The 25,380-nt window shown below is 37.0% G+C and overlaps 1 protein-coding gene across 5 annotated transcripts in view; it reads left to right on the top strand.

Moving 5' to 3' along the window:
* The first annotated feature begins 528 nt into the window (after positions 1 to 528).
* IPO8 (importin 8) overlaps positions 529 to 25,380 on the top strand; it is a 73,637-nt gene continuing 48,785 nt past the window's right edge. The window contains exons 1-9 of one of the 5 annotated variants that reach the window (XM_032159937.2): positions 652 to 834; positions 5,776 to 5,857; positions 10,638 to 10,733; positions 12,387 to 12,543; positions 15,015 to 15,173; positions 16,197 to 16,353; positions 20,210 to 20,299; positions 22,028 to 22,122; positions 22,707 to 22,791. In XM_032159937.2, the coding sequence (XP_032015828.1) occupies positions 751 to 834; positions 5,776 to 5,857; positions 10,638 to 10,733; positions 12,387 to 12,543; positions 15,015 to 15,173; positions 16,197 to 16,353; positions 20,210 to 20,299; positions 22,028 to 22,122; positions 22,707 to 22,791 (1,005 nt within the window). In that variant the 5' untranslated portion in view covers positions 652 to 750. Of the gene's footprint in view, positions 835 to 5,775; positions 5,858 to 9,059; positions 9,176 to 10,637; positions 10,734 to 12,386; positions 12,544 to 15,014; positions 15,174 to 16,196; positions 16,354 to 19,549; positions 19,899 to 20,209; positions 20,300 to 22,027; positions 22,123 to 22,706; positions 22,792 to 25,380 lie in introns of those variants that run through there. The other 4 variants (XM_032159939.2, XM_058442023.1, XM_058442025.1 and 1 more) reach the window with 4 other exon arrangements.

The raw sequence follows: 25,380 nt of genomic DNA, 5'->3' as shown, positions 1-25,380 counted from the left end.
CTTGCATGGAATTAATCTTGTTATAATGTGGTACCTAAAAATCCTAGTACTCCGGTTCAAAAATATATGTTTAACAAATGTTCAGTGAAAGCGAATAAAGGAATGAACGATGACTCCCACACACGGAGGAACCCTGTCCTCCTGTAAAGTACATGATTTGAAGGTCCCAACAAGTCTATCTTGGAACAGGCCCAGTTGCAATGCCCATACAGTTCTCGCACTAACAAAAAGTGTCACACCATCCAGATATGCTTAATTTGGAAGCAGCTGTAAGCAGACTCCCGGCCAGCTCAAGTTTCCTCACCTGGGAAGAAGCTGGAGGCTGTTTACCGTACGGAAGCATGGCGGCCGCCTGCCTGAGTTCGGGAGCGCAGGTTCCTTTCCAGGAAAGAAGCCTAGGCCGCTTTCCGTACAGCAGCATGGCGGCCGCCGACAGGAGGCGATCATAGCCTCACGCCCGGGGGAAGAGGCCGCCGTAAAGGAAGCTCTGCTTCCTCTTCTTCCTTCTCCCGCCTCCCACCGGCTGTCGTAAAAGGGTGAATGGAGAGCGAGTTGTGGGGGGGAAAAAGGGAGGACAGGGGGCGCGGAGTCAGAGTGGCGCAGCAAGTGGCCGCAGGTGGCGACGGTGGCGGGGGGTGGGGTGTGAGGTAATCCAGGGGTCGCGGAAGAGGAGGCTGAGAGGGTCAAAAGAAAACTAAAGCTGCAGTCCGGCCTACTGTTCCGGGGGCCGCGGAGCCCCCACCCGGGGAGATGGACCTCAACCGGATCATCCAGGCGCTGAAGGGCACCATCGACCCGAAGTTGCGGATTGCAGCCGAGAACGAGCTCAACCAGGTGAGGAGTGGGCCTTCGGCGACCCTCTTCCGCCGAAGGGGCGCCCCTGCCGGCTGGCTGGGCTCCCCCTCCCCGGCGCCCCTCGTCCTCACCCTCACTGAGCTGGGGCTGACGCCTCACGGCTGGTCCCGCTCTCCGCCCCCACTGCTCCCGGGTCCAGTGGAGCTGGGCTCCCAGGATCTTTGCTGAGCAGCTCGCGCACCTGTTGGCCACCTTTGCACCTTTCCGTGTCGTCTTCTTTCTCCAGTGCAGTTTGTTCAGCCCAGTTGGTCCGCAAGAAGCAGTTTTTGCAACCTGTGCTAGTGTTTTCAGCGTGTGATTTCTTTTCCTTAAGTGCGCGGACTTGGGGAGCAGGTGGGAATTTTACTTACAATTCAAATGTGAGTTCAGCTTTTCTCCAGACCTAGCCCTTCTTAGGTGTTGCTGTGGAGCACGCTGCCCACCGCCTCCTCCTGTCGGGTTGGCAGGACTGTTTTGACATCGATTGGCCGAGTTTTGCGGAGCGCTGGGCAGTGCTGTTGGGAGAGTGCTCTGGGAAGAATAGGCAGTTTTCAAGGTGATACTGCTTTAAGACACATCAAAGTAAGATGTGTTTGGAGAAATTTCTTATAAATGCTAAAATGTGTAAGACTTCTCTTTTTTTCTCCGTCTCCTGTTCTTCCTAATTAGCCTTGACGTCTTTCCAGCGTTACCCCCACACTTCAAAATTTTAATGATCCCAAACTCTACCTTATTTCTTCTTCCCTACCGGTACTTAAGAATCACAGACCTCTTACTAAAAAGTAGGGATTAACAGCTACCACTGGGATGGAGCAACAGCTATTTTAGGTTGTGATAACCTGTAAAATGTAAATATTCCAAAATCAGTGGTTCTCAAAGCGTCGCCCAGGACCTGGAGCTTCAGCATCACCTGAGAATTTACAAATTATGCAAATTACGGCGCTTCAGTCCAGACTTAACGAATCAGAAACTGTGGGGGTGGGGCCAGTTGTATTTTCACTAGCTCCCCCAGGTGATTCTGTGCCTCCCGAAGTGTGACTAAAGTGTGACTGTCCTAAGTAAATGTTTCTGTTGGAATTGACTTTAAAAAGCAGCTGCGTGTTGGGAATCTTTGAAAGGGATTATTTTAATAGGAAATCTAGGTGGAGTTTGGAGTAGATATAAATACAGGATTCCCCAGAGATAAAAGTGAGCGTGAAAACTGCCAATGGAGAGGAGGTTGGGTTGAAGTAATGCCCAAAGATAATGTATTGGTGCCTGAAAAAGAAATGGACTGTCACTTAGAATAGGGGGAAGTTAAAGTCAGTACCTGTCCCAGGCTTTGCAGAGTAAAAGTACTGTATGTTGGCTGGCTGGAAGAATAGTAATCCAGGGGTTAGTTAGGAAGAACAAAACAGGAGCTGAATTTGCAGTCTACTAGTATGAACAGGGGAGTTGGCCTATTTATGACCCCCGTCTCACAATGAGGCCAGGTGTTCCTTTGATATCAGGTTACACTTCCCTGCCCTTCACCTAACCTTCATTTCTTTCTGATTCATCAGTATATAAGTACAGTTGATGTTATAGAAGTGGAAAAAGTACATGAGAAAGCCTGCAGAACTAGGAGACATTTAAGACCCAATCCTATTTTTTTTCCCATGGTATTTCAGACAAAAGCAGGCACGGTCAGGGTGGTATGGCCGTAGACTCTTGATGGTAGTTCAATCCAAATCCATTCCGTCATCACTCTGCCCTGCCCCATAGTGTCCCACCTCATCACGGACCGTGATTTCCCCAGCAATTTCTAAAGGTAGCTAATTGCTATACCACTCATTTAGCATTTATATTTTATATAAAGCATAGTGAAATGCTTTAAGGTTTTTTGAATTGGCTGTAAGTAGAACAAATATAATGTCACCTAACCGTGTAGTAAAACATGCTTATGATGATGGGTTTTGCATGCTTGTCCTTTGTCACCACTGTAACATCCGACTTTGTTGGATAAATGGGTGGGTAAATCACCATAAGTGGTTATGGCCCACCTCTTTGACTTTAGTCTAGGTCTCCCCTTAGCAAGTATGTTCTGCATAGGGAATGGGAGCAGCTTCTGGCGGTATACCGATGGATCTGTCAATTGCCATTTAGAAAAATAAGCAGCTTCTGCACCATAGCCTATGTTCCAAGGGATAAATTCTGATTTGGAGCTATATATTTTTTTCAGGCCAGCATTTTTCTGTTACTAGTGACTAGTTTTCTGACTGCTATTTGTGATATTGTTTCTATGAGAAAATGTATTTGTAGTTTTATCTCAGGATATTGAGTGAACCCTATACATCTTCCTCATTTTCTATAGACCACAAGTCCCATTAGTGGCAGCATAGAGGAATAGGAATGGGTAGGTACCTTGCTTAAGTAATTCATCCAGAAAGGTGTCGTCTTTTGATAAATTATCCTTCACATGGCCTCGGTAGGGAAATAAGTTTTTACTTGCATTGCCAAGCTTTGGAATCTCTGCTTTCCATGCATGTGTACATGCCATTTTCATTACCCTTTATTAAGATAATTTGTTTATATAAATAGCACAGATATATTTATTGAGTTAATATATTGCAGATATTGGTATAAGTTTGTTCCCATGGAGCTGAGGATACAGACAAGTAACTAATATAACTTCAGGTCATAAGTGCTGTAGAGAGTAAAGCCCGAGCAAGAGTGTTAGGATGTGTAGCCATTCTCTGAAGAATGGCATTGAGTAGAGAGTTGGATGTTGTGAAGGAATGGGCCAGGCAAAGAGCTGAGAGAGGAACAACGGTTCAGAAAAGGCCCTCGACTTGGCATGCTGGAGGACTAGAAAGGTTAATGCAGCAGAGCTGTGAGTCCGGATGGGAGGAGACATCAGTTTTTTGCTTTATAAGTTCTCATAAATGCAGAATTTAGTTAAGCAAACTGCTTATTTGCAGAAAACTTCACAGATACAAAATATCCTCAGGAAATCATTGAGAAGTTAGTCTTATTTATTTTTTAGAAACTCAAAGCCTGAAGAGGCAGGCACAAAGAAATTGAGTAACTATTTCTGAGTAAAGTAGTATGAAAATATATCTGACTTTATCTCTGAATGTTTTAGCTGGCCAAGTTAACATAGAATGAATCAATGCTGAAAGTAGACAAGTTTTCTGAAATTTTTTAAAATGGCAAACAGTTGCAAAAAGGGGAGTTTCAAAATGTGTACAATGGCAACAGTGTTGACATAAAAGTAGTCTCTTCAATAGGTATATTACTTTCAAATAAGTAGCATTTATTTAAGTGTAAAGGTTATTTTGTATGTGTGGAATAAGATTTTCAAACAAATAACGGAAGTCAGTTTTTTTATGATTAGAATAAACTATATAGATGTTTTAATCTTTGATTCATGACAAGATCTTTCAGTATTTACAAAGTTATAAACATGAGTTATAATGCATATGTAGAAGGTGAAGGCTGGGTGAATCTGTGTTAATTTTGCCTCCTATCAACTGTTGTTAGAACAAATCTGTTTTCTTAAAAACTGCTTTAAAATTCTGATGGTTTCAATTATGGATAAAAAAGAATTTACATGCTACAGATTTGAGATCTGAAGACTACACAGGATGAAAGGAAGAAAATTATAATTCAAAATTTTTTGAAGGATATAGAAAGATTTGGAAAGCACAGTGTTCTTGGATGAAAAGGATTAATACTTTTAAAATGCCAGTTGTCCCCAAATTATTGTTTTAATCAAACATGTACTTCATAGATGCTATTTTAATTTAAAAAAATGAATAATATGCCCAAACCTAGCTGTGTATTGAAAGGGATGCCCCCACAGATCCAGGCTCTGAGGAGAGGGGTGAGCTGAACAGACTCTCTGGGTCATTGTCTGGTTTGGCCTCACTGGAATTTGAGTCTTTTCAAATGAATGTCAGTGGACAAAGGCATATGTGGACTCTGGAATGTGACAGGACTGTAATATAGTCCAGGTACTGTACATCTGGATATAACGTGATCAGAAGAAGTGGATGCTCTGTATTTTTTTTTGCTTTGAAGGTCCCCATCGCCAAACTCAGGAGCAGATCAAAGTAGAGCACACCTGTGGGGTGAAGTGACCCAGGCCACAGGGCAGAGCAGGAGCTTCATCCCCACAGGCTCACTTAAGCATTAAGTGTAAAAGATAGTACAGCAGTAGCGGGCAGCTGGTGATGACGGTGCGCTCAACCCCGTCTCGTGAGTCACACTGTTCCAATCTGGACTGGCTTCTCTCCATTGCTCATGCTCAGCTATGTCACATTATCTTCCCTGTTTTGCTCTGTTGGGTCTCCTATTTCCTGTAGCCTTTGTTTTTTTTTGTTTTCTGTTTGTCAAAAATACCATAAACAAAATTGAAGCACAAATAATCTAGGAAGAAATACTTGCCATGTATAGGTCAAATACAAGATTGAGATTTTAAATTCATAAATAGCTGTTAGAATTTATTAAGAATAAAGCAAATACTCCATTTACAAAAGGATAAAGGGAGTAAGGGATTTGTAGAAAAAACAGCCAACAAAGAGGAAAACATCCAACCTCCTTAGTAATAGAGAAAATGCAATTTAAAACATTAATAAAATTTTAAAGTTTCAAAGGAATGATGACACCTGTATTAGATAGATGGACACTATCATATGCAGCTGTTGGGAGTGTAGATTGGTATACTACTTCTGGAGACCATTCTGACAATATGTTAGAAAAAATCATAACAATGTTCGTATTCTTTTATTCATCAGTTTCTGCTCAGGAAAATTTTTTGACTTGAAGTATTTTAGTAATTTTCATTTTGCCTTGAGGGGTTTGTCTCAGTTTAAAAGTTTTTCTTTTATTTGGACAGGAATGTATTCAGTAACCGGTGCTAACTTATAAGCTACTGACTTATATTGCCCTATTTTATAAAACATTTCTTTGTAATTTCAGTCCTACAAGATTATCAATTTTGCCCCCAGTTTACTTCGGATTATAGTCTCTGACCATGTGGAATTCCCAGTACGACAGGCAGGTGAGTTGGTTTTTTGTCCTTTATACATTTATTTATAGGTGAGAGTAGAATGAGAGTTTTATTTTCATTTTACATATCTGTAATTTATTGAAAAATTCGGAAGCACTAGCACTCATGAAGTATTTCTAGTGACTTAAAAACTCACTTTCTTTTCCCCCATAAATTTAGAGGTAGATACTGAGCTCTCAAATATCTTCTAGCTCTTTTTTTTTCCTCTTCTCCCTTTTACCCACCAATTCCTTGCCTCTGTAACTTTGCCCTTATTTTTGTTAGCTTTCTCAATTTTAATAGCTAATCTTTCTAACGTTTTATGATTTCTGGTAGCCTAGCCTTTGGGCCCATAGATTAAGACCATGAATTTATGTATGTGAATTCGAGCTCTGTTACGTGGCAAATCATGGAGGTAATGTGTTGCACAGATGTTCCTAACCCAGGTGACTGCGGAGCAGGACTATGTTTTAAACATGAAACATAGTCTGTGGGATCTTACATTGTTTTTTTTTTTTTTAAGTCTGTGGGATCTTACATTGTTTCATGATGTTGTACGTTGTTCTTTTATCTTTTTTTTTATGGACTGGTCATTAGAGCCCAGAAGGTTAAAAATTAGAGCCTTGGAGTATCATGAGTTTTCAAAAGATAATAAAAGCTAAAGGAGGTAAACGACAATAGCTAATTAAAAATAAATATTTAAAAAGACTTGTTGTGTAAGTGACATGTACACGTAAGTAATTTGGACAATTTAGAAGAATACAAAGAAGGAAGTAAAATTACCCAACATTCATCACTCAGAAATGGCCATCATTACTCAGAAATGACATCACTAACGTTAGGTGAACATTAGTCTTTCCATGTGTTCATGTAGAAGGATAGATGAACAGTTTCATAGAAATGGGGTCATAATCTACGTGCTGATGAGTGTTTAATTTTATTTGAAGATAGAATAAAAAGATAAAGAAATATTAAGCTTTGGGAAGATTTCTAACACTATATATGATTTCCTAAAAGATCCCTTTGTGGTTAAGATAAAAAAGAAAATCCTATGGAACAACACTGATGTTGGAATTATTTTTTGCTTTTATAAGGTTTACAAGACTTCTGTGTAAATTTTTGAAACCATAATTCACACTTGTTTCATCTTTGTTTTATAAAATAGGGCTGTTCTGGAAAAACGTTTTGTTGAATGGAACCTATTTTAAAAACCTAAGTGTTTATAGGGCCATTGTAAAGTTCCTATGAAGCATTTAAGAAATAACATTTTAAAAGATCTTAAAACAAGTTTTTACATTAATGTCTTCCTTTAATGACATGGAAACATTAGAAAAACACAGTTTATACCTTACATTGTTCTTAATACACCCAAAGATGACTGCCATCAGCTTTGATGCATGGCTCTCCAATTCTTTTGTTTATATTACACATGCTATTTTACAGTTTCCTTTTTTTCATTTAACCATGTACCCTTGAAGATTGCTCCAAGTCAGTGCATATAGATACTTCATTCTTTATAACAGCTGTGCAGTATTTCTTTATGTAAGAATTACCATGGTTTACTTAAACAATTTGATATTGATGGACATTTCGCTTATTGTCTTTTTTTCATTGTTGATAGAAGCAATGCTAAATGAGTGTCATTGGATATGTATCTAGGTACTTGTGGGAGTGTTTTTATAGAATAAGTTATAACAAGGAGAAATGCTTATTAGCTAATGGATATTTATGACATTTAGAATTTAGAATCTTCTCACTAAGTTGCTTTTGCTTACATTTTCTACCAACAGTGCATTAGAATGCTAGGATTTGGTTCCCCAAATCCTCACCAACTCTGTACAACTTAATGAAGTTTTGATGTAAAATGTAAACAGCATTGAAAGGCATTTTTTTCTTCATAATTTGTTTTTTCATAATTTAGATTTCAAATCTGTTAACTACAAGATAAAGTTTATCTTGGTGATTATTTCCTAACTTATTAGGACAATCTTCTTAGAGCAGCCATTTTTATCATAGAATCTGAAATACATTTATAAAATTCTACATTATAACCTAAATTTAAGTGGTATTTATAAATTTTCTGCTGTTTCATCTATTATTAAAATACAAGGATGCTCCAAGACACCTAGACAGATAATTTATCTTTAGCATGACACTTAAAAAAGAATGTTGTAATTTTTGCTTTAAAAGAAAGCCTGTATAAAGCTGTAAAAAAAAATTATGCTAATGTTAAGTGGAAATACATCTGCAAAATACTTTTTCTCTTTTGCTTGTGGGCAATCTAAAGTGTTCTTGCTACCGTCAAGCGTGCTCACTGGTGAATGTCCTTTCTTCCCTTACTGTGAGTTTTCAAGAAACAGGAAAAAATTAAGTATTTTGATATTGCCAAGCAAAACAAAAAAATTTGAATGTTTGGTCTGCTGCTTTTCTTTTGAGGTGTTGATAAGCATAATAGCATTATTAATATTATCATGTGCGGTGAAGGAAGCCTATCTTAAATTTAGAATAGTTATGATCCAGAATTTCAAATCACTTTTGTTTCTAATTTTTTACTCCTTACCTCTGAAGAGAAGAGACTCTTTAGTAAAATTTCTCTAATATATGTAAATTTAGGCTCAGAAATGTACTTTCTTCAGTGCATTTTGGAGTTGCTACGAGAAGGAGAGAGTAGTTTGGATTTAAAAATGGTGGTTGAGAGGTATGAGACCTGAAGAGGTCATCGGTCGTGACAGATGTGGGACTGTCATTTAAAAAAAATAGCATGGTTTTTGATTTCTCTGTTTGCCTGCTCCTTGTTCTTTCTTTTTGTTTATATTTCCAAAGGATGGACAGGGAGAAGATATAACAATTCATTCTGTGGTTATATGTTTAGAGGTTATTTGTTAAGATTGACCTCAGCATTGCAGAGTGCAGAACCTATAAATAAACAGAAAGATGCCTCTGAGCAGTCCAGAAGCACTTTAAGAAGCTTTTATTAACATTCCTGCATTTTATTTGTAGAAAGCTTTGTAGCTTGTACTCAGAATCTATTTAATATTATTTTGATATAATTGACACATTTGTTGTCTAATCTAGCCTTTCACAGTAATAAGGGAGAGAAGGGCTACAAAATTACAATGAAAAACAGCAAGACTTAGAAACATCAACTCAAAAGCATGACATTCTGCTCACTGAGATAATAGTACTTTCTCCACTTTGAGGTTATGAAACCCAGTTGAATTCTGTAGTTGTGTCTCTGGGTCCAGAGCTTAAGTGACGATTCATGGTGCTGAAGGAGAAAAGTGTGTGTGTGTTTCAGAAAGTTAATTTCAACTTATGATGCTTAAAATGGTGAGTGGATTTTGTAGGAAAACTATCTTAGAGCAGCCATTTCTATCATAGAATCTGAAATACGTTTATAAAATTCTACATTATAACTATCCTAAATTTAAGTGCCATTTGTAAATTTTCTGCTCTATTTAATCTCTTATTAAAATACAAGGATGCTCTAAGACACCCAGACAGATACAGTAAATTTAATATTTCCTTTATGAATTGGATTAAGATGATATTAGTCCTTTGTTTCTTAGTTCTGGCAAATGGTTTGTATTTAGGTACTTGAATTAAATGATTAAAGGGAGGTTTTTAGATTATTGGTTGATATGGTAACAGTTATCTTTGGTATTTTTCCTTTATCCTTAGTAATCCATAATTATCCATCATAGTAATTAAAATTTTCTTTTTAATATATTTTCAATTTTATTTTACCTCATTGTACATTTATTTAGACATATACAAATTAGTGTGCCTTTTTTAAAGCTGTCTTGTTTGATGCACCATAATTTTTAAATTATAACTTTTCAGTTATAAAATTAATATTATTAGTATTTAATGACTAAATCATAAATAAGTCCATGATTTTACCATGTCTGTATTTTTACTGTCTAAAGGTTGCTTTTCTTTGTTTTCAAGACTAGTTCTATAGGGATCAAAATGATTTTGTGAATAATATAGTTGATTTTTCTTTTTGCAAAGATTGATCCTGTGAAATCAGGCTGGGCATTCATGCCTGTAATCCCAGCACTTTGGGAGGCTGAGGTGGGTGGATCACTTGAGCCCAGGAGTTCAAGACCAGCCTGGGCAGTATGTTGAAACCCTGTCTCTACAAAAATACAAAAAATTAACTGGCGTGGCGGTGCACGCCTGTATTCCCAACTACTTGAGAGACTGAGGTGGGAGGATCACCTAAGCCCTGGAGGTGGAGGCTGCAGTGAGCTGTGATTGTGCCCCTGTACTCCAGCCTGGGGGATAGAGTGAGACCCTGTCTCAAAAAACCCCTAAATCCTGTGAAATCAGTCTGAACTGCTGACAGGTTGGTTCATATCCTTAGATCATTTGTTCATTATTTTTTGAATAGCCTATACATTTTTATTGAATGTGTACTCTTTGCCAGTCACTGTTACGTAATATAATGACTATACCCGATAAAACATATCGGGCTAGAGCCTGTGTGGTCTGAATTAAAAACAAGTAAGGGAAAAAAGAAAACCCTAACACACATCCCCCTTTATATAATTTTTGTTTTCACCCAAATAAATTGAAATCATAGATGGAACAGTTTTTCAGAACTTTGGCTACTCAAAACTAATGAAAGAGGAGCTTACCAGATGTCAAGTTCATAATTTCACTAAATTTCTTTTATGTTTTAGCTAATGTAGAATGTATTGGTGTATTCTTTATGGTATAGTGCTTTGACTACCCAATTTAGTTTTTTGTTTTTTTTTTGTTTGTTTGTTTGTTTTTTTTTTGACAGAGTCTTGCTCTGTTGCCCTGGCTGCAGTGCTGTGGCATGATTTCAGCTCACTGCAACCTCCGCCTTCTGGGTTCAAGAAATTTGCTGGAATTACAGGTACCTGCCACCATGCTTGGCTAATTTTTGTATTTTTTTTTTTTTTTTTTTTTTTTTGAGATGGAATCTCGCTCTTTCACCCAGGCTGGAGTGCAGTGGCGCAACCTCGGCTCACTGCAAGCTCCGCCTCCCGGGTTCACGCCATTCTCCTGCCTCAGCCTCCCGAGTAGCTGGGACTACAGGCGCCCACCACTGCGCCTGGCTAATTTTTTGTATTTTTAGTAGAGACGGGGTTTCACCATGTTAGCCAGGATGGTCTCGATTTCCTGACCTCTTGATCCATCCGTCTCGGCCTTCCAAAGTGCTGGGATTACAGGCGTGAGCCACGGTGCCTGGCCTAATTTTTGTATTTTTAGTAGAGACGGGGTTTCACCATGTTGGCCAGGGTGGTCTCGAACTCCTGACCTCAGGTGATCCGCCCCCCTCGGCCTACCAAAGTGCTGGTATTACAGGTGTGAGTCACTGCGCCGGGTCATGAATTTAGTTATATGTTAAAAGTTGGGTGAAGAAAGAGTTGGGTGGGGAAAGAAGAGAAGCTTAAGGGAAGAAAGTTATGCTGCTTTGCAAATCACGTATCTTTATTCTTTACACACACACACACACACACACACACACACACACACACATGACATTATAAGTATTTACTTACATTCACTGTTCAACTGGGATGGTTAGAAAGCTTTACATTCTGGCCAGGTGCAGTGGCTCACACCTGTAATCCTAGCACTTTGGGAGGCCGAGGCAGGCAGATCACCTGAGGTCAGGTGTTCAAGACCAGCCTGGCCAACATGGTGAAATCTTTTCTAATGAAAAATACCAAAATTAGCTGGGTGTGGTGGCACACGCCTATAATCCCAGGTACTTGGGAGGCTGAGGCAGGATAATCGTTTGAACCCGGGAGGCAGAGGTTGCAGTGAGCCAAGATCTTGCCACTGCACTCTAGCCTGGATGACAGAGAAAGACTCTGTCCCAAAAAAAAAAAAAAAAAAGAAGAAAAGCTTCACATTCCTTCTTAAAATGCTATAGCAATATGTCAGCCTGTTTCTTTCAGAAGCCTTTTGTTAAACGTTGAGAACGACTAAAAAGAATAGAACAAAATCAGATTATGTATTTTGATAGATGTGAACATATAAAAATTTCCTGAGCTTTTTTCCAAAATTTTTTGATGGCTATTTACAAGTAGTAAATATTTCAAAAAGGTTGGATGAAAATTACCAGTACTATAAAAAGAAGAGATACTCCAAAATGCTAGTGTTTGATAGTAGCCAGTGGGAAAACAAAAAACAAAAAAAGCCATCTTCATGAAGGAAAGTAGAACTTTACCTGTTGTCACCTCAGAATTAGGCATTGCGAAAAGTATGATTTTATGATCTCAAAGTATGTTTACTATGCATGATTTCTAGATAATTTTCTTGTCCTGTAAGCTCTGGGTCTTGACTTAATGAAATGTTTTCTGCTTAGACTAGCTGAAGTGAAACCTTTAAATTCTTATCCACTTTGCCTTCCTGATTTGGCTGTTTATACCTGTAAGAGTATCCATTTTTTCTGGGTTTCATGTTTAACATTGAAGGGTTTAGACTTTAATGCTCTGTAAGGCTGACTTAAAGCCATCCTTTTTGGTACTGCTACATGAGCATTTTTTCTCAAACTCAGCTGCCATTTATCTGAAGAACATGGTGACACAGTACTGGCCAGATCGAGAACCTCCACCAGGAGAAGCAATATTTCCATTCAACATTCATGAAAACGATCGCCAGCAAATACGTGATAACATTGTGGAAGGAATAATTCGGTCTCCAGATTTAGTGAGGTATGTGGTGCTATATCTTTGTGATTACTAGAAAGCATGAAATGCTTAGATCTGAGGGTAGGTGCTGTTGGATCTAATCCTGGACCTCATGTTTCTTTTTCTAAAGAGGTAAAGTAATAAAGAGGGACACTCAAAGAATATTATTTTACTTAGTAGTCTTTGCATTTGTAATTCTTTGCCTCAAGATATTTTGGAAAAGATTTTGTTGCCATATGTTGCCACAAAAAGAGGTAAGATTTAAAAAAAACATACGTAACCAAAACAATTGTGTAAGTCTTGCTACTTAAATGACCTTTATTCTTAATAATGATCTCTTGAGTTTTTTTTACTACTTGCTTTTCTTTTCTTTGATAAAGAGAGATTGATTCTGGGAATTTTTACCTACCACCTATCTTAATCTTTCCCTGTATTTTTATTCACATTTATGAATTGAGCATGTTTTCCTTCAGATAAGACAGGATAGTGTAGGTATAAACTAGAAGCAGTTTTTCACAGTCATAGATTAGATGCTGTAGAGCAGTAGTGTCCCTCAGAACTTTCTGCAGTGACAGTGTTCTGTGTCAGTGCTATGTAATATTAACCACATGGCATCAATGACTGTTGAGCACTTGAAATGTTGCTAGTGTTAACTGAGGAACTGAATTTTTAATTCCATTTACTTTTGATTCATTTGAAGTGTGCATATGTAACTAGCAGCTGCTCTATTGGACAGAGCAGCTGTAGAGTCATAAAAATTTTGCAATCTTAAAATAGGAGAAACAAATTCTTTTCAATATACAAGATAGTAATGAGGTATCTTTTGAAAATGGAGGGACAAATAGGTGAAAACAGAGGTAGAGGAATGAAATTTTTTAATGTCAAGAGGTTGAATATAACGTTAGCCCTGAGTATCTAACAGCCATCATGACATAAGCAGTGGAAAAGGAAGGAAGTATGATGGGTAACAGGAAGGAGAACAAACATTGAACTCTTAGAGCAATTAATTTGTTAAGAGGAGAAAATAGGTATACTGGTTAAAAAAAAAAAAATCACTGTTATTCTCATTGGTTGCCCAAATGCCAGTCATGGGACTGATACCCCTGTGGTACCATCATGTATCCATTTATTTTCAAAATCTTAAATTTTCAGATCTCCCTTAATCTTCGAGTGGTTCCACACAGTAATGCATGAAGGGTGGCCTTTCATAACCATCCTTTGCTTGGAATGAAAAAGGACTGGGAGAATCAACCTGAAGATGAAATTGTAAAAAATGAAAAGCTTCAGTTTTATTGTATACAAATATGACATTTATTGTTTAAAGGAGCAGCTACTACTGGCACTAAAGGAGATCTTTTATCTTTATTATGGGACAGTTCTCTGTGGCTTTGCTCCTTTTATGTTCTTAAGGCTTAACTATAATCATTGTTGAAATTTCTTCCACCTATTCTCAAAGTTTAAGAGTATTACAAAGGGATTTTTCAAATAGATTTGATAATGTGAAGAAAAGGCATCATTTTCTTTAATTTTACCATTTTAAGTGAATCTGAGTTACTGGTTGTTCAACTGAAAATGCTTTATTTTTTTTTTAGTTGCACTGTGGAATCCTAATTTTGCCAGGTTTGTTTTCTAACCATTTGAAAATGTCATGTAAGGTCATATTTGGTGATAACATTGAATTGATAGTTTGTAGAAAAGAAATTTTTCCCCCTATTTTCTTTTCAGTTCCAGTTAAAGTTGAAATCTCATTGAGGAAATGATTACTGATCTATGTTATCAGATAACTTATTTTAGCATTAAACTTTGTGGTTTTATTAAAGGAATATTTTCTTTTTCTGTTTTATGTCTCTTCTGTTGCCTTTTTCATTTATTTCTTTGGAAATAGCTCTTAGCTCTCCTCTTCAGGAATTGCCTTGCTAATACATGTTTCTTTCTTATACTCGGGGTACAAAAATTAGTATCTCAGACTGCTTTCGATAGATTCAACATACGGTGTTGGGTTTTAATTGATAATGGATGAGTTCAAGGTTTTGGCCCATAGAGAAGCTTCCCACAGTTGTGTAGGCCTTCTTTTTACTTACTTGTATCATCTTTAGACTCGGTTTGTCTGTTTGAAGTGTTATTTTTTTCCCCATTTAGGATATGATAACCAAAATATGAGATATAATAAGCTGGGAAATTTTACAAAGTGGAGGTAGATTCATTGGAGTTTTTTGAAAATTTTAAACTGTTTAAAAAATGTTTTTAAACTGTATTTAGGATAAGATAGTTTGAAAGGTTTCATTTGTTTTAGAAACTCACCCATTCTGTTTATTTTCAACAAGTTGAGCCACTGAGGATGTTTTTTAGATATGTCTTTTTCCCCTACCCCACATATATAAGTATATAATACAGGTAAATAGAAGATAACAAACTTTTATGTAAAATATTAGAGGTCTTTGAAACATAGTATTTATAACTACTTAGATTTTGGACTTTTCTTCCCTACCTTGTAGAGTCCAATTAACAATGTGTCTCCGTGCCATCATAAAACATGATTTTCCTGGTCACTGGCCAGCAGTGGTGGACAAGATAGACTATTACTTGCAATCACAGAGCAGTGCAAGCTGGCTTGGCAGTTTATTATGCCTCTATCAACTGGTGAAGACATATGAGTAAGTTGGTTTCCATTGGCTGAAGAAAGCAGCCTTGTATAACTTAGAAATAATTTAGTTGCAAAGAGTGGTCTGTTGTGGATGTTCTGCACAGGTTATCAGATTAGTTTGGGAAATGTTGGGTTAAACATGCTTGAATGTGTTTATTTGCTACAGTTATTGAAAGAAACTTTAATGTGCTGATGGATATTGCTAACCTCTGAGACAGTGATATAATATGAAGCACTTCTCAAACTTGTTAGTTGCACAGTACCATTTATTAACAGCTTTCCTTGGAAACTCTGATATAGAGATACCTTAATATTTGTCTTCTAGGGAGTATATTAAGTAAACCAAAACATTTACTTTTTTGGATGCAAGATAGAAAATGTTAACGTTTCTTCGCTAATGACATTCTTTTCCATAAAAGCAGCTTGGCTAGGTAGAGGACTAATATCACACTTAATAGTATTGCTTTCTGGTTTCTAGGAAGATTGCTACATGTGCATATAAAGTCCTGTAGTTTTTCTTTTAAACTGACTAGTTCCTACTCTACTTATGGAATTTATAGAACATATTTTAGATTTGTGGCAATTAAAGCGATCTCAGAGCACCTAAATTTTAAACTATTTTAACTGCTCAATTCAGGGTAATATAATAAAAAAAATTCCCCGCATATTATTTTTTATATAGTTTGTCTATTTAAAATAGCATAGCAACTTATATTTTATAGTAAGAATTTTGGCTGGATGAAAATTAATTTAAATATTAGAAACATTCATGTAGGAAAACTGCAAAATGGTCTCGGATTGTTTTAAACTAGTCTAAATCTTTCCAGAAAGATTTTAGGTGTTGTGCCTAAAACAGGATGTGTTATTTTAAATTTCTTTTCAACCTAATTCTAGCAATTCAAACAAATTACAAGTCAATGTTAATGATTTTGTTTTGTTAGTTTTATGTATTTAAAAAATATTTTGTAATTTATTGTTGATGGTTCTTTGGGTGGGAAAAATTACTTTTCTGTTTTTGTCTTTGCTCATGTAGATATAAGAAAGCAGAAGAGAGAGAACCTCTTATAATAGCAATGCAGATATTCCTGCCTCGTATTCAGCAACAAATTGTGCAGCTCCTTCCTGATTCCTCCTATTATTCTGTATTACTGCAGAAACAAATTCTGAAAATCTTTTACGCACTTGTTCAGGTAGGTTTCTATTGCAGAAAACAAATATGGAATCCTATATTTCTGCCTGACACATGGGAAGTGCTCAATAAGTGTCACTTATTATTAAAAATTATTTTGTGTTATCCCATATATGTCTTTTAAAAATGCTTATGAGGAACAGGTTCACAGAAATTAATTGCCCAAGATCGTCTCAATGGCATATCTGCCCCTATGTGCTTTTCACTCCAGTGTCTGAAATCATGGGTAAAGCAGAACCAGGGTAGGTAAACCTACCTGCTCTAAAACCTGATTACTCGACTTATCTGTTCTGTAGCATTCCTGCCTATAGATTAGTTACGATTACAAGAGAAGAAGAAAGAAAAGAAGAAGAGAGTCCCTCTTCTATTGGGAAATCATATTGATGGTAGTTTCTTTGCATTTGACTCAAAGCTAACAGGAGATTTAGGGCTCATTTTCCTTGGTTTAAAATACTGCCTAAAGAAAAAAAAATCTGAATGCTATAAGGGATACCAACATGGGAATCCAGAAAGAAATTAGAAGATAAAGATGGAATATGTTTGAAATATAAAAATATTTAACATCAAATCCTTGAAAGACTTGGGTAAATTATTTAGGTCTGATTGGAGGAAGAATAATTGTTTTCAGTCTTAACTGTTTGATGAATGAATTAAACTCTATTACATGCTTTCTAGTTGAATTTGTCATGAGAAGAGGATGGTTTTTTTGAGCTTAAAACCAAAGATAGTTTGGATCCATCCTTGGCTTTTTATTGACTTAGATACTTAAACTGTTTCAAAATATTTTACTTTAATAAAAATTTATATTTTTATTAAAGCTTCATCTTTTAAACTTTTAATAGGGATAGTCTGAGGCAGATTTTTTCCCCCTCCCAGAGCAGCCTTTTTGCAGGGAAAGAGAAAGGGGAGGGAGGCAAATGTGAGAAGAGAAGAAACTAGAATACTAGGAAAATATGTTCTCTCAGTTGTTTTGAAATAATATTCAGAGGCCAGACTTCCTTTTTCTATTGGGAGAAACAGCTAGAAATTGGGAAGTAAGACAAAGGCTGATGAAATAATTTTTCTAAAGCCTCTACCTCTAATTGGTTTGCTAAGAGGACAGAATCTACATATTTTTCTCAGTCTATACTTGCTAAAAACCTCAACATTTTTAACCATTTTGGTAATCTATTATGTACTAATACATTAATATTCTCCTCTGGGAAGTAGAAATTTAGAAGGCATTAGAAGCCACTATTACAATGCCAACATAAGTAAAAAGCGGTAATATGAGAAGGAGCAGACAATTTTGTTTTTAAAAGTATGAGCAGCCGGGTGCGTTGGGTCAGGTCTGTAATCCCAGCACGTTGGGAAGCCAAAGTGGGTGGATCACCTGAGGCCTGGGGTTCAAGACCAGCCTGGCCAACATGGTGAAACCCCATCTCTAGAAAAATACAAAAATTAGCCAGAAATGATGGTGGGTGCCTCTAATTCCAGCTATTCCTGAGGCCGAGGTGAGAGAATCGCTCGAACCCAGGAGGCGGAGGTTGCAGTGATCTGAGATTGCACCATTGCACTGCAGCCTGGGTGACAGAGCAAGACTCTGCCTCAAATAAAATAAAAATATGATACAACAGATCTTGTCTAAGTAGCATAATATTTGTACAGGACACTTGGATATTCTATACATAAGCTCAGCCTAACCCTCAGCCTACGTCTCCTCTGTTCCCTATATCAAATCCAAATGGCTTCCAAATGCACTTAGAATAAAGTGCATTTGGAACTTCTTAATATAGCCCATAAAGCCCTTCATCTCCTCACCTTCTCTTATTCCTGCCTTTGTACATGTACAGTCATGTGTTACTTAACTCTGGGGATACGTTCTGAGAAAATGCATTGTTAGGTAATTTTTGTCTCTGTGTGAACATTGTAGAGTGTACTTACACAAACCTAGATGCTATAGCCTACTACATACCTAGGCTGTGTGTTGCTCCCAGGCTGCAAACCTGTACATGTTACTGTACCAAATACTGAAAGCAGCTGTAACTCAATGGTAAGTAATAGAAAAGATATGCTAAAAAAACAGTGTAAGATATTTTTTAAAAAGCACTCCTGTATAGGGTACTTACCATGAATGGAACTTGTAGGACTGGAAGTTGCTGTGGGTGAGGTAGTGGTGAGTGAATGTGAAGGCCTAGGACGTTAGTCTATGCTTATAAATGTTGAACATTTAGGCTACACTAAATTTATAAGATTTATCTGCAATAATAAATTAACCCTAGCTTAGCTTACTGTAATTTTTTTACTTAATAAACTTTAGATTTTTTTTTTTTTTTGAGATGGAGTCTCGTTCTGTCACCCGGGCTGGAGTGCAGTGGCACAATCTCGGCTCACTGCCACCTCCGCCTCCAGGGTTCAAGCAATTCTTCTGCCTCAGCCTCGATTACAGGCGCCTGCCACCACGCCTGGCTAATTTTTTGTATTTTTAGTAGAGACGGGTTTTCACTATGTTGGCCAGGCTGGTCTCAAACTCCTGACCTCGTGTTCCACCCACCTTGGCCTCCCAAAGTGCTGGGATTACAGGCGTGAGCCACCACGCCTGGCCAGACTTTAAAATTTTTAACTTTTTGACTCTGTTGTACTAACACTTAGTTTAAAATATTAACATGTTGTACAACTGTACAAAAATATTTTCTTTATGTCCATATTTTAAAAGGTTTTATATTTTAGAATTTTATTTTTTTTCAAACTTTTTCGTTAAAAGCTAAGACACACACACATTAGCTTAGGCCTATGCAGGGTCAGGATCATCAATATCACTGTCTTCCACTTCTGTATTCTGTCCCGCTGGAGTGTCTTCGTTTCAGGGGCAATAACATGCATGGAGCTGTCATCTATGATAACAATGCCTTCTGGAATACCTCCTGAAAGACCTACCGGAGGCTGTTTTAGATAACTTAAAAAAAAAAAAGTAGAAGGAGTACACTCTAATGATGAAAAGTATTGTATAGTAAATATATAAACTAGTAGCATAGTTGTCATTACCAGTTACGTACTGTATAAAATTGCTATACTTTATACAACTGGCAAGGCAGTAGGTTTGTTTGCACCCGCATCACCCCAAATATTTGAGTAATGCATTGTGCTGTGACTTTAAGATGGTTACTATGTCACTAGGTGATAAGAATCTTTCAGCTCTGTTCTAATCGTATGGGACCATTGTTGTATATGCAGTCTGTCACTGACCGAAACATTTGTTATGTGGTGCATGACTTTATATATATTTTTTCCAGTTAGAGTGTAAGCTTCATGAGGGCAAAGATTGTCTATCTTATTATGTCTGTAGCATGTAGCATGTTTTGTACTGAATGGATGTGGAGGCAATATCCCTCTTCTGCAACTCACAGTACAGCAGAGGTGAGCCATATATCTGTGTAGTACAAAGTGGACTGTAGTTATTATGCTACAGTGTAGAGGAAAGTAATTAAAAAAAATGTTTCATGAGTGTTTAGTGAAATAAATATTTTCATCAAGGTGGTTAAAATGGAAAGTTTGACCCTCAAAGGGGTAAGTCCTAAAAATCACTCACTTAGAATCTCATGCTGAATAAATGAGACCTCAGTGGTATTCATTTGTTTTTCCTTTTAAAAAGTAGACCCAAGAAACAACTCATGGCAGGTAGTCTTCTAAATTTAAAAATTTAAATTCTATATAGTCGTATAAATCTATTTTAAGTTAGGTTGAACTATACAAGATTGCTATTTTCATTCTCAAATGTTAGCCCTTTCATATATTTTAGCCTTACAATATAGATAAAATTGCTGATTTTTTTGGTTGGGAGGAATTACTGTTCATGTTGTTCTTTTTCTCTTTTCCAGTATGCATTGCCTCTTCAGCTAGTGAATAACCAAACCATGACAACATGGATGGAGATCTTCCGAACTATTATCGACAGGACCGTTCCTCCTGTAAGAAAAAGCTTTTCCCAAGAAAAATAGGGGAAACGGGTTTGGAATGTTTGTGATAGACTGATTCATTATCCCTGACTGCTCTTTGAAAAAATTTACTACTATAATAAAATAAATTAATAAAATAATTCATAATACCATTTTTAGAAAGCTTAGATAAGCAATTTAAATCCTACCAAAAATGAAAACTGTTTTTAAAACTTTATTTCTCTAGTCTTTTTTTTTCCTCTGCATCTATATACAACATATTTAATTTATAAAAGTAGTATATGTTGGCTGGGCATGGTGTCTCACACATGTAATCCTAGCACTTTGGGAGGCCAAGCTGGGAGGATCACTTGAGGCCAGGAGTTCAAGACCAATCTGTGCAACATAGTGGGACCTTGACTCTACAAAATGTAAAGAAAAAAGAAAAATAGCTAGATGTGGTAGAATGTGCCAGCTACTTGGGAAGCTGAGGTGGGGGGATCACTGGTAGTTTGAGGCAGCAGCAAACTATGCATGGGGGACAGAGCAAGACCCTATCTCAAAAAAGAAAAAAAAAAGAAGTATTTATTGATACTATTTTGAAATTCAGTTTTCAATTAAAACTTACAAATATTTTTGTGATTATGAATGCTTTTATACTGTCTTTTTTTTTTTTTTTTTTTGGAGACAATCTCTCTCTGTTGCCCAGGCTGGAGTACAGTGGCACAATCTTGGCTCACTGCAAGCTCCTCCTCCCGGGTTCACACCATCCTCCTGCCTCAGCCTCCTGAGTAGCTGGGACTACAGGTGCTCGCCACCACACCTGACTATTTTTTTTTTTTTTTTTTAGTAGAGACGGGGTTTCACAGTGTTGGCCAGGATGGTCTCGATCTCCTGACCTCGTGATCCGCCCACCTCGGCCTCCCAAAGTGCTGGGATTACAGGTGTGAGCCACCGCACCTGGCCTATACTGTCATTTTTGTTGAATGTTTTACTTGCTGGATGTTTAGGCTTTAATTTTTTAGTGTTTTAACTCTTAAGAATGTACTTAAATTTTTGTGCACATATATGATTATTTTCTTTGGATAAACTAGAAACATGGAAGGCTTTTCACTAATCTTGCAGAATGCTCTTCAAAAAAGTGTGCCCTCAGTTACACTTTAATAAGCAGTGACTGAGAATGTCTGTTATGGGTACACAACTTAATTCTAAGTTTTTCCATTTGATAGGGAAAAGATGGTGTTTCAGTTTGATCTGCAATAATACTATCTTTAATTTATCACATTAGTTCTTGTATCTATTAACATTTTAGTTTGTCTTAAAATGTGCAGTATTATTTCTCTTGTCCATATCGTGAGACAAAGTATTTTGACGTTTAACTTACATACATAAATGCACAGAACTTAATGACTAGTTCAGTGAATTTTGACATACACTTGTGTTATCACCCAGATAAAAATGTAGAACCCTTTCATCATCTCGGTGTCCTGAAGGAACCATGGTGTTTTGTATTTTGTCCTCTACTTATTTAGGCCTTTTGAAGATAGGAGGTAAATGTGAACGCAGCGTTGGTTAGTTGAAATTTACTTTGCTTATTTAATTCCTACCTAGCAATCTATAAAGTAAGAATTTTCATTTGTGTAGCAATCTAACTTCACATTTAATATGACTTAACCTATATCAAGATTTGTCTTGCCTTTGTTATTCACATAAATCCTTTTATTATGCAGAACTTTAATCTGGGTAATTTTGTCCTGTTAGGAGACTCTGCACATTGATGAGGATGATAGACCAGAACTGGTATGGTGGAAGTGTAAGAAGTGGGCACTGCATATTGTAGCTCGGCTCTTTGAACGGTAATTATCTGTTTATTACACTGATGATCATACAGCCAGTATCTCAGTATCAGATATGATTATTTGCCTTTAGAGCCACTGAGAGCCAAGAGTCACTCTGTTTAAAGTAGCTTAATTTTAATTATTGGCTTTGAGATCATAATGAAGTGAGTGGTCTTCTCTGGATCGTTTCTATTCTTCTGTGAAAAACTTGGAAAAATAACATTGTTCAGCCCATTGGTAATATCTAAGAATTATGCAAGAAGCTGCATGGTCACTCAACTCCGTAATAATGTCAAATTTAATTTTAAAGCATTTATTGAAAAAAATCTATGTCAGTTGTAACATTTTAATTTCGAATATTCACCCTTTAGGAGCTCTTGGTTTAGCAAGTGAAAGCTTCTATCTGAAACTTTACAGTGTGGCCCATAGTCTAAGTACAGGTTATCTTGATTTCATTTTGTGGCTTGTGGGAAAAAAAGGCAGTGTTAGTTTTCTTTCTGTCCCAGTAGAATCCATCTTTGAATAAGGGACTATATTTAAATTAGCAAGCATGCTGTTTGTAAAATTCACGGTATTTGTACATTTTCTCTTTGTATTTTAAGATATGGAAGCCCAGGAAATGTCACAAAAGAATATTTTGAATTTTCTGAATTCTTTTTGAAAACCTATGCGGTGGGCATTCAGCAGGTAATAAACTTATGCTTTTAAAATAGAAGAATGGTTACTACTGAAAGTAAAGTCATTTCTATCTACTGGAAGTAGGTTACAAACATACTAATTCATTACGTATTTATAGAGGATGAAAGGACAGTTCTGGGAATCTATTACAGTGCAGTTAGTTTTAAAACCAAATTTCCAGTGCAATTAGTTTTAGAACCAAATGTCCTGAGACAGCCACCACCAGAACTGAATCCTAGACTCTGGACTCAAACCTTTTAAGTTGATAGTGGTGTAGCAGTCACCAGTATTAGATTGGGTTCTTCTATTAATTCTCTGACCTCTTATGAGCTTTTGATCTTTATTTCTTCACCTCTTTGTTCTAAGTTTTTATTTTAGAAGACTTATATAATATGAATTGGTCTATATGAAGAGTAGTTGAGCTTATTAGATGTCAAGACTCTTAGCTGAGAACTTAAACATTTCTATGGAAGTTTGGGAACCATTCTATATAGTGAAAATTAGTTCCTGAAACAATCCAAGTTGATATAATGTTTAAAAATTTTAAAAGCTACAAAGGACAAGTGGTCCATGAAAATTGGTTGATCAGTGTTGCCATTTAAATCATATTTTTATGTTTCAATAAAATTTATTAATTATTGACCACTGGCTGTGTCAGGACCATATTGAGGAAGCAAAGACTAATTAGACATAGGGAAAAGCTTTAATGACATAGAAGGTGTTTCTAGATTTTTTTTTTTTTTTGAGATGGAGTCTCGCTCTGTTGCCCAGGCTGGAGTGCAGTGGCACAATCTCGGCTCACTGCAACCTCTGCCTCCAGGGTTCAAGCAATTCTCCTGCCTCAGCCTCCCAAGTAGCTGGGATTAAAGGCACACGTCACCACACCTGGCTAATTATTTATATTTTTGGGTAGAGGTGGGGTTTCACCATGTTGGCCAGGCTGATCTTGAACTCCTGATCTCAAGTGATCCACCCAACTTGGATTCCCAAAGTGCTGGGATTACAGGTGTGAATCACCGTGCCCGGCTCTGGATTTTTTTTTTTTTAAATAGCTCTTTATTGTCAGCATTATAATGTTAAGTACTTAGAACCTGTTGTCTTGAGATGAAATACTTCCTTTTATGTATTATCATTTTGCCTAGTAGAATGCTTTCTAAAAAGTACAATGCAACAATTCAGGAAAGCTGTAGTTATGTAGTTGAATTTCTCACAAGTTATTTTGTTGGCTGGTGAGACAATCTATAGGGAAAATTAGTGAATAAAACCAGGACAATCAGGAAGCTGGTCAGCTGTCTTCTGCCCCTTCCACTGCTGTCCACTGATGTTAAACTCCTTAAAGTATCTTAAAGTTAATTTCCACTTGAAGTGTGGTGAGTTGATCTTTTTTTCAGTGTCATAAACATGTATGTGTGAGTATACATGTATACACATATAAAAATGCCATTATATCCGTGTTATAAACTCTTAGTACCATGGTTATTTAAGGTATATATTCCTGATACTTAAAAATAGTTTTCTTATCAGGGACTATTCTCTCCCCCACTGTTGTATGGGGAGAGAATCTCCCATTTCCCATCTCCCATCACCCCTACTTTGTATGAGCCACATCTGTATTAGAATCATGTTCAGTATCATCCATTTCTAGCTTGCATCACAGAAGGGGTTTCTACATGATGACAGGACTTCTGACAAATTTGGTAAACCTGAGTTTTAGGAAACTTGAATAAAATCTATATTCTGAATTTATAATTTCTGTACCTATTTTGAAAGAATGCTTTTTATTTATTCAGCAACTCACTTATAAGCTTGATATGGTGAAGAGCTCTGGAGACCAGGAATTGGAAGGCAACTTTCTGTAGTGAAGAAAGTTGCCTAAAGGTCCTTGAGCCAGTCAGAGCTGCTTTGGCATGGCTCTTTCCTTACAAATAATTTTTTAAATAAGTTTTTAAAAAATAACTTCTCAGTTGTGTTATGTTTACAAAGACCTTCTGTGATCTGAGATTATATAAGAAAATTCTCCCACGTTTTCTTTAAGGAATCCTGTGCTATCATTTTTTGTCATTGTTAAAATAGTTCCCCATCTGAAGTTTATTTTGGTGTGATGTTGAGGGAGTTAATTTAAATTTTTTCAGAGGGCTAATCAGTTGTGCCAATACTATTTTTTGAACAACTTTTCTAATTTGAAAGAGTCTTTATGAAATAAAGAAACATCTTTGTGCTGTCTCTTGTATGGAAGTTTTTAATGTTTATTTAGTCAGATCTGTTATTGTAATTTTTTTTTTTTTTTTTTGAGGCAGAGTCTCGCTCTATCACCAGGGCTGGAGTGCAGTGGCACGATCTCGGCTCACTGCAAGCACCACCTCCGGGGTTCTTGCCATTCTCCTGCCTCAGCTTCCCGAGTAGCTGGGACTACAGGCACCCGCCACCATGCCTGGCTAATTTTTTTGTGTTTTTAGTAGAGATGGGGTTTCACTGTGTTAGCCAGGATGGTCTCAATCTCCTGACCTCGTGATCCGCCCGCCTTGGCCTCCCAAAGTGCTGGGATTACAGGCTTGAGCCACCGTGCCCGGCCCCTGTTATTGTAATTTTTTAAACAGG

This window comes from Hylobates moloch, unplaced genomic scaffold (assembly GCF_009828535.3).
Source record: "Hylobates moloch isolate HMO894 unplaced genomic scaffold, HMol_V3 SCAFFOLD_8, whole genome shotgun sequence".
In the NCBI taxonomy this organism is placed as follows: Eukaryota; Metazoa; Chordata; class Mammalia; order Primates; family Hylobatidae; genus Hylobates; species Hylobates moloch.
The sequence above is the reverse complement of the archived record's forward strand: the minus strand, read 5'-3'. Positions and strand labels throughout refer to the sequence as shown.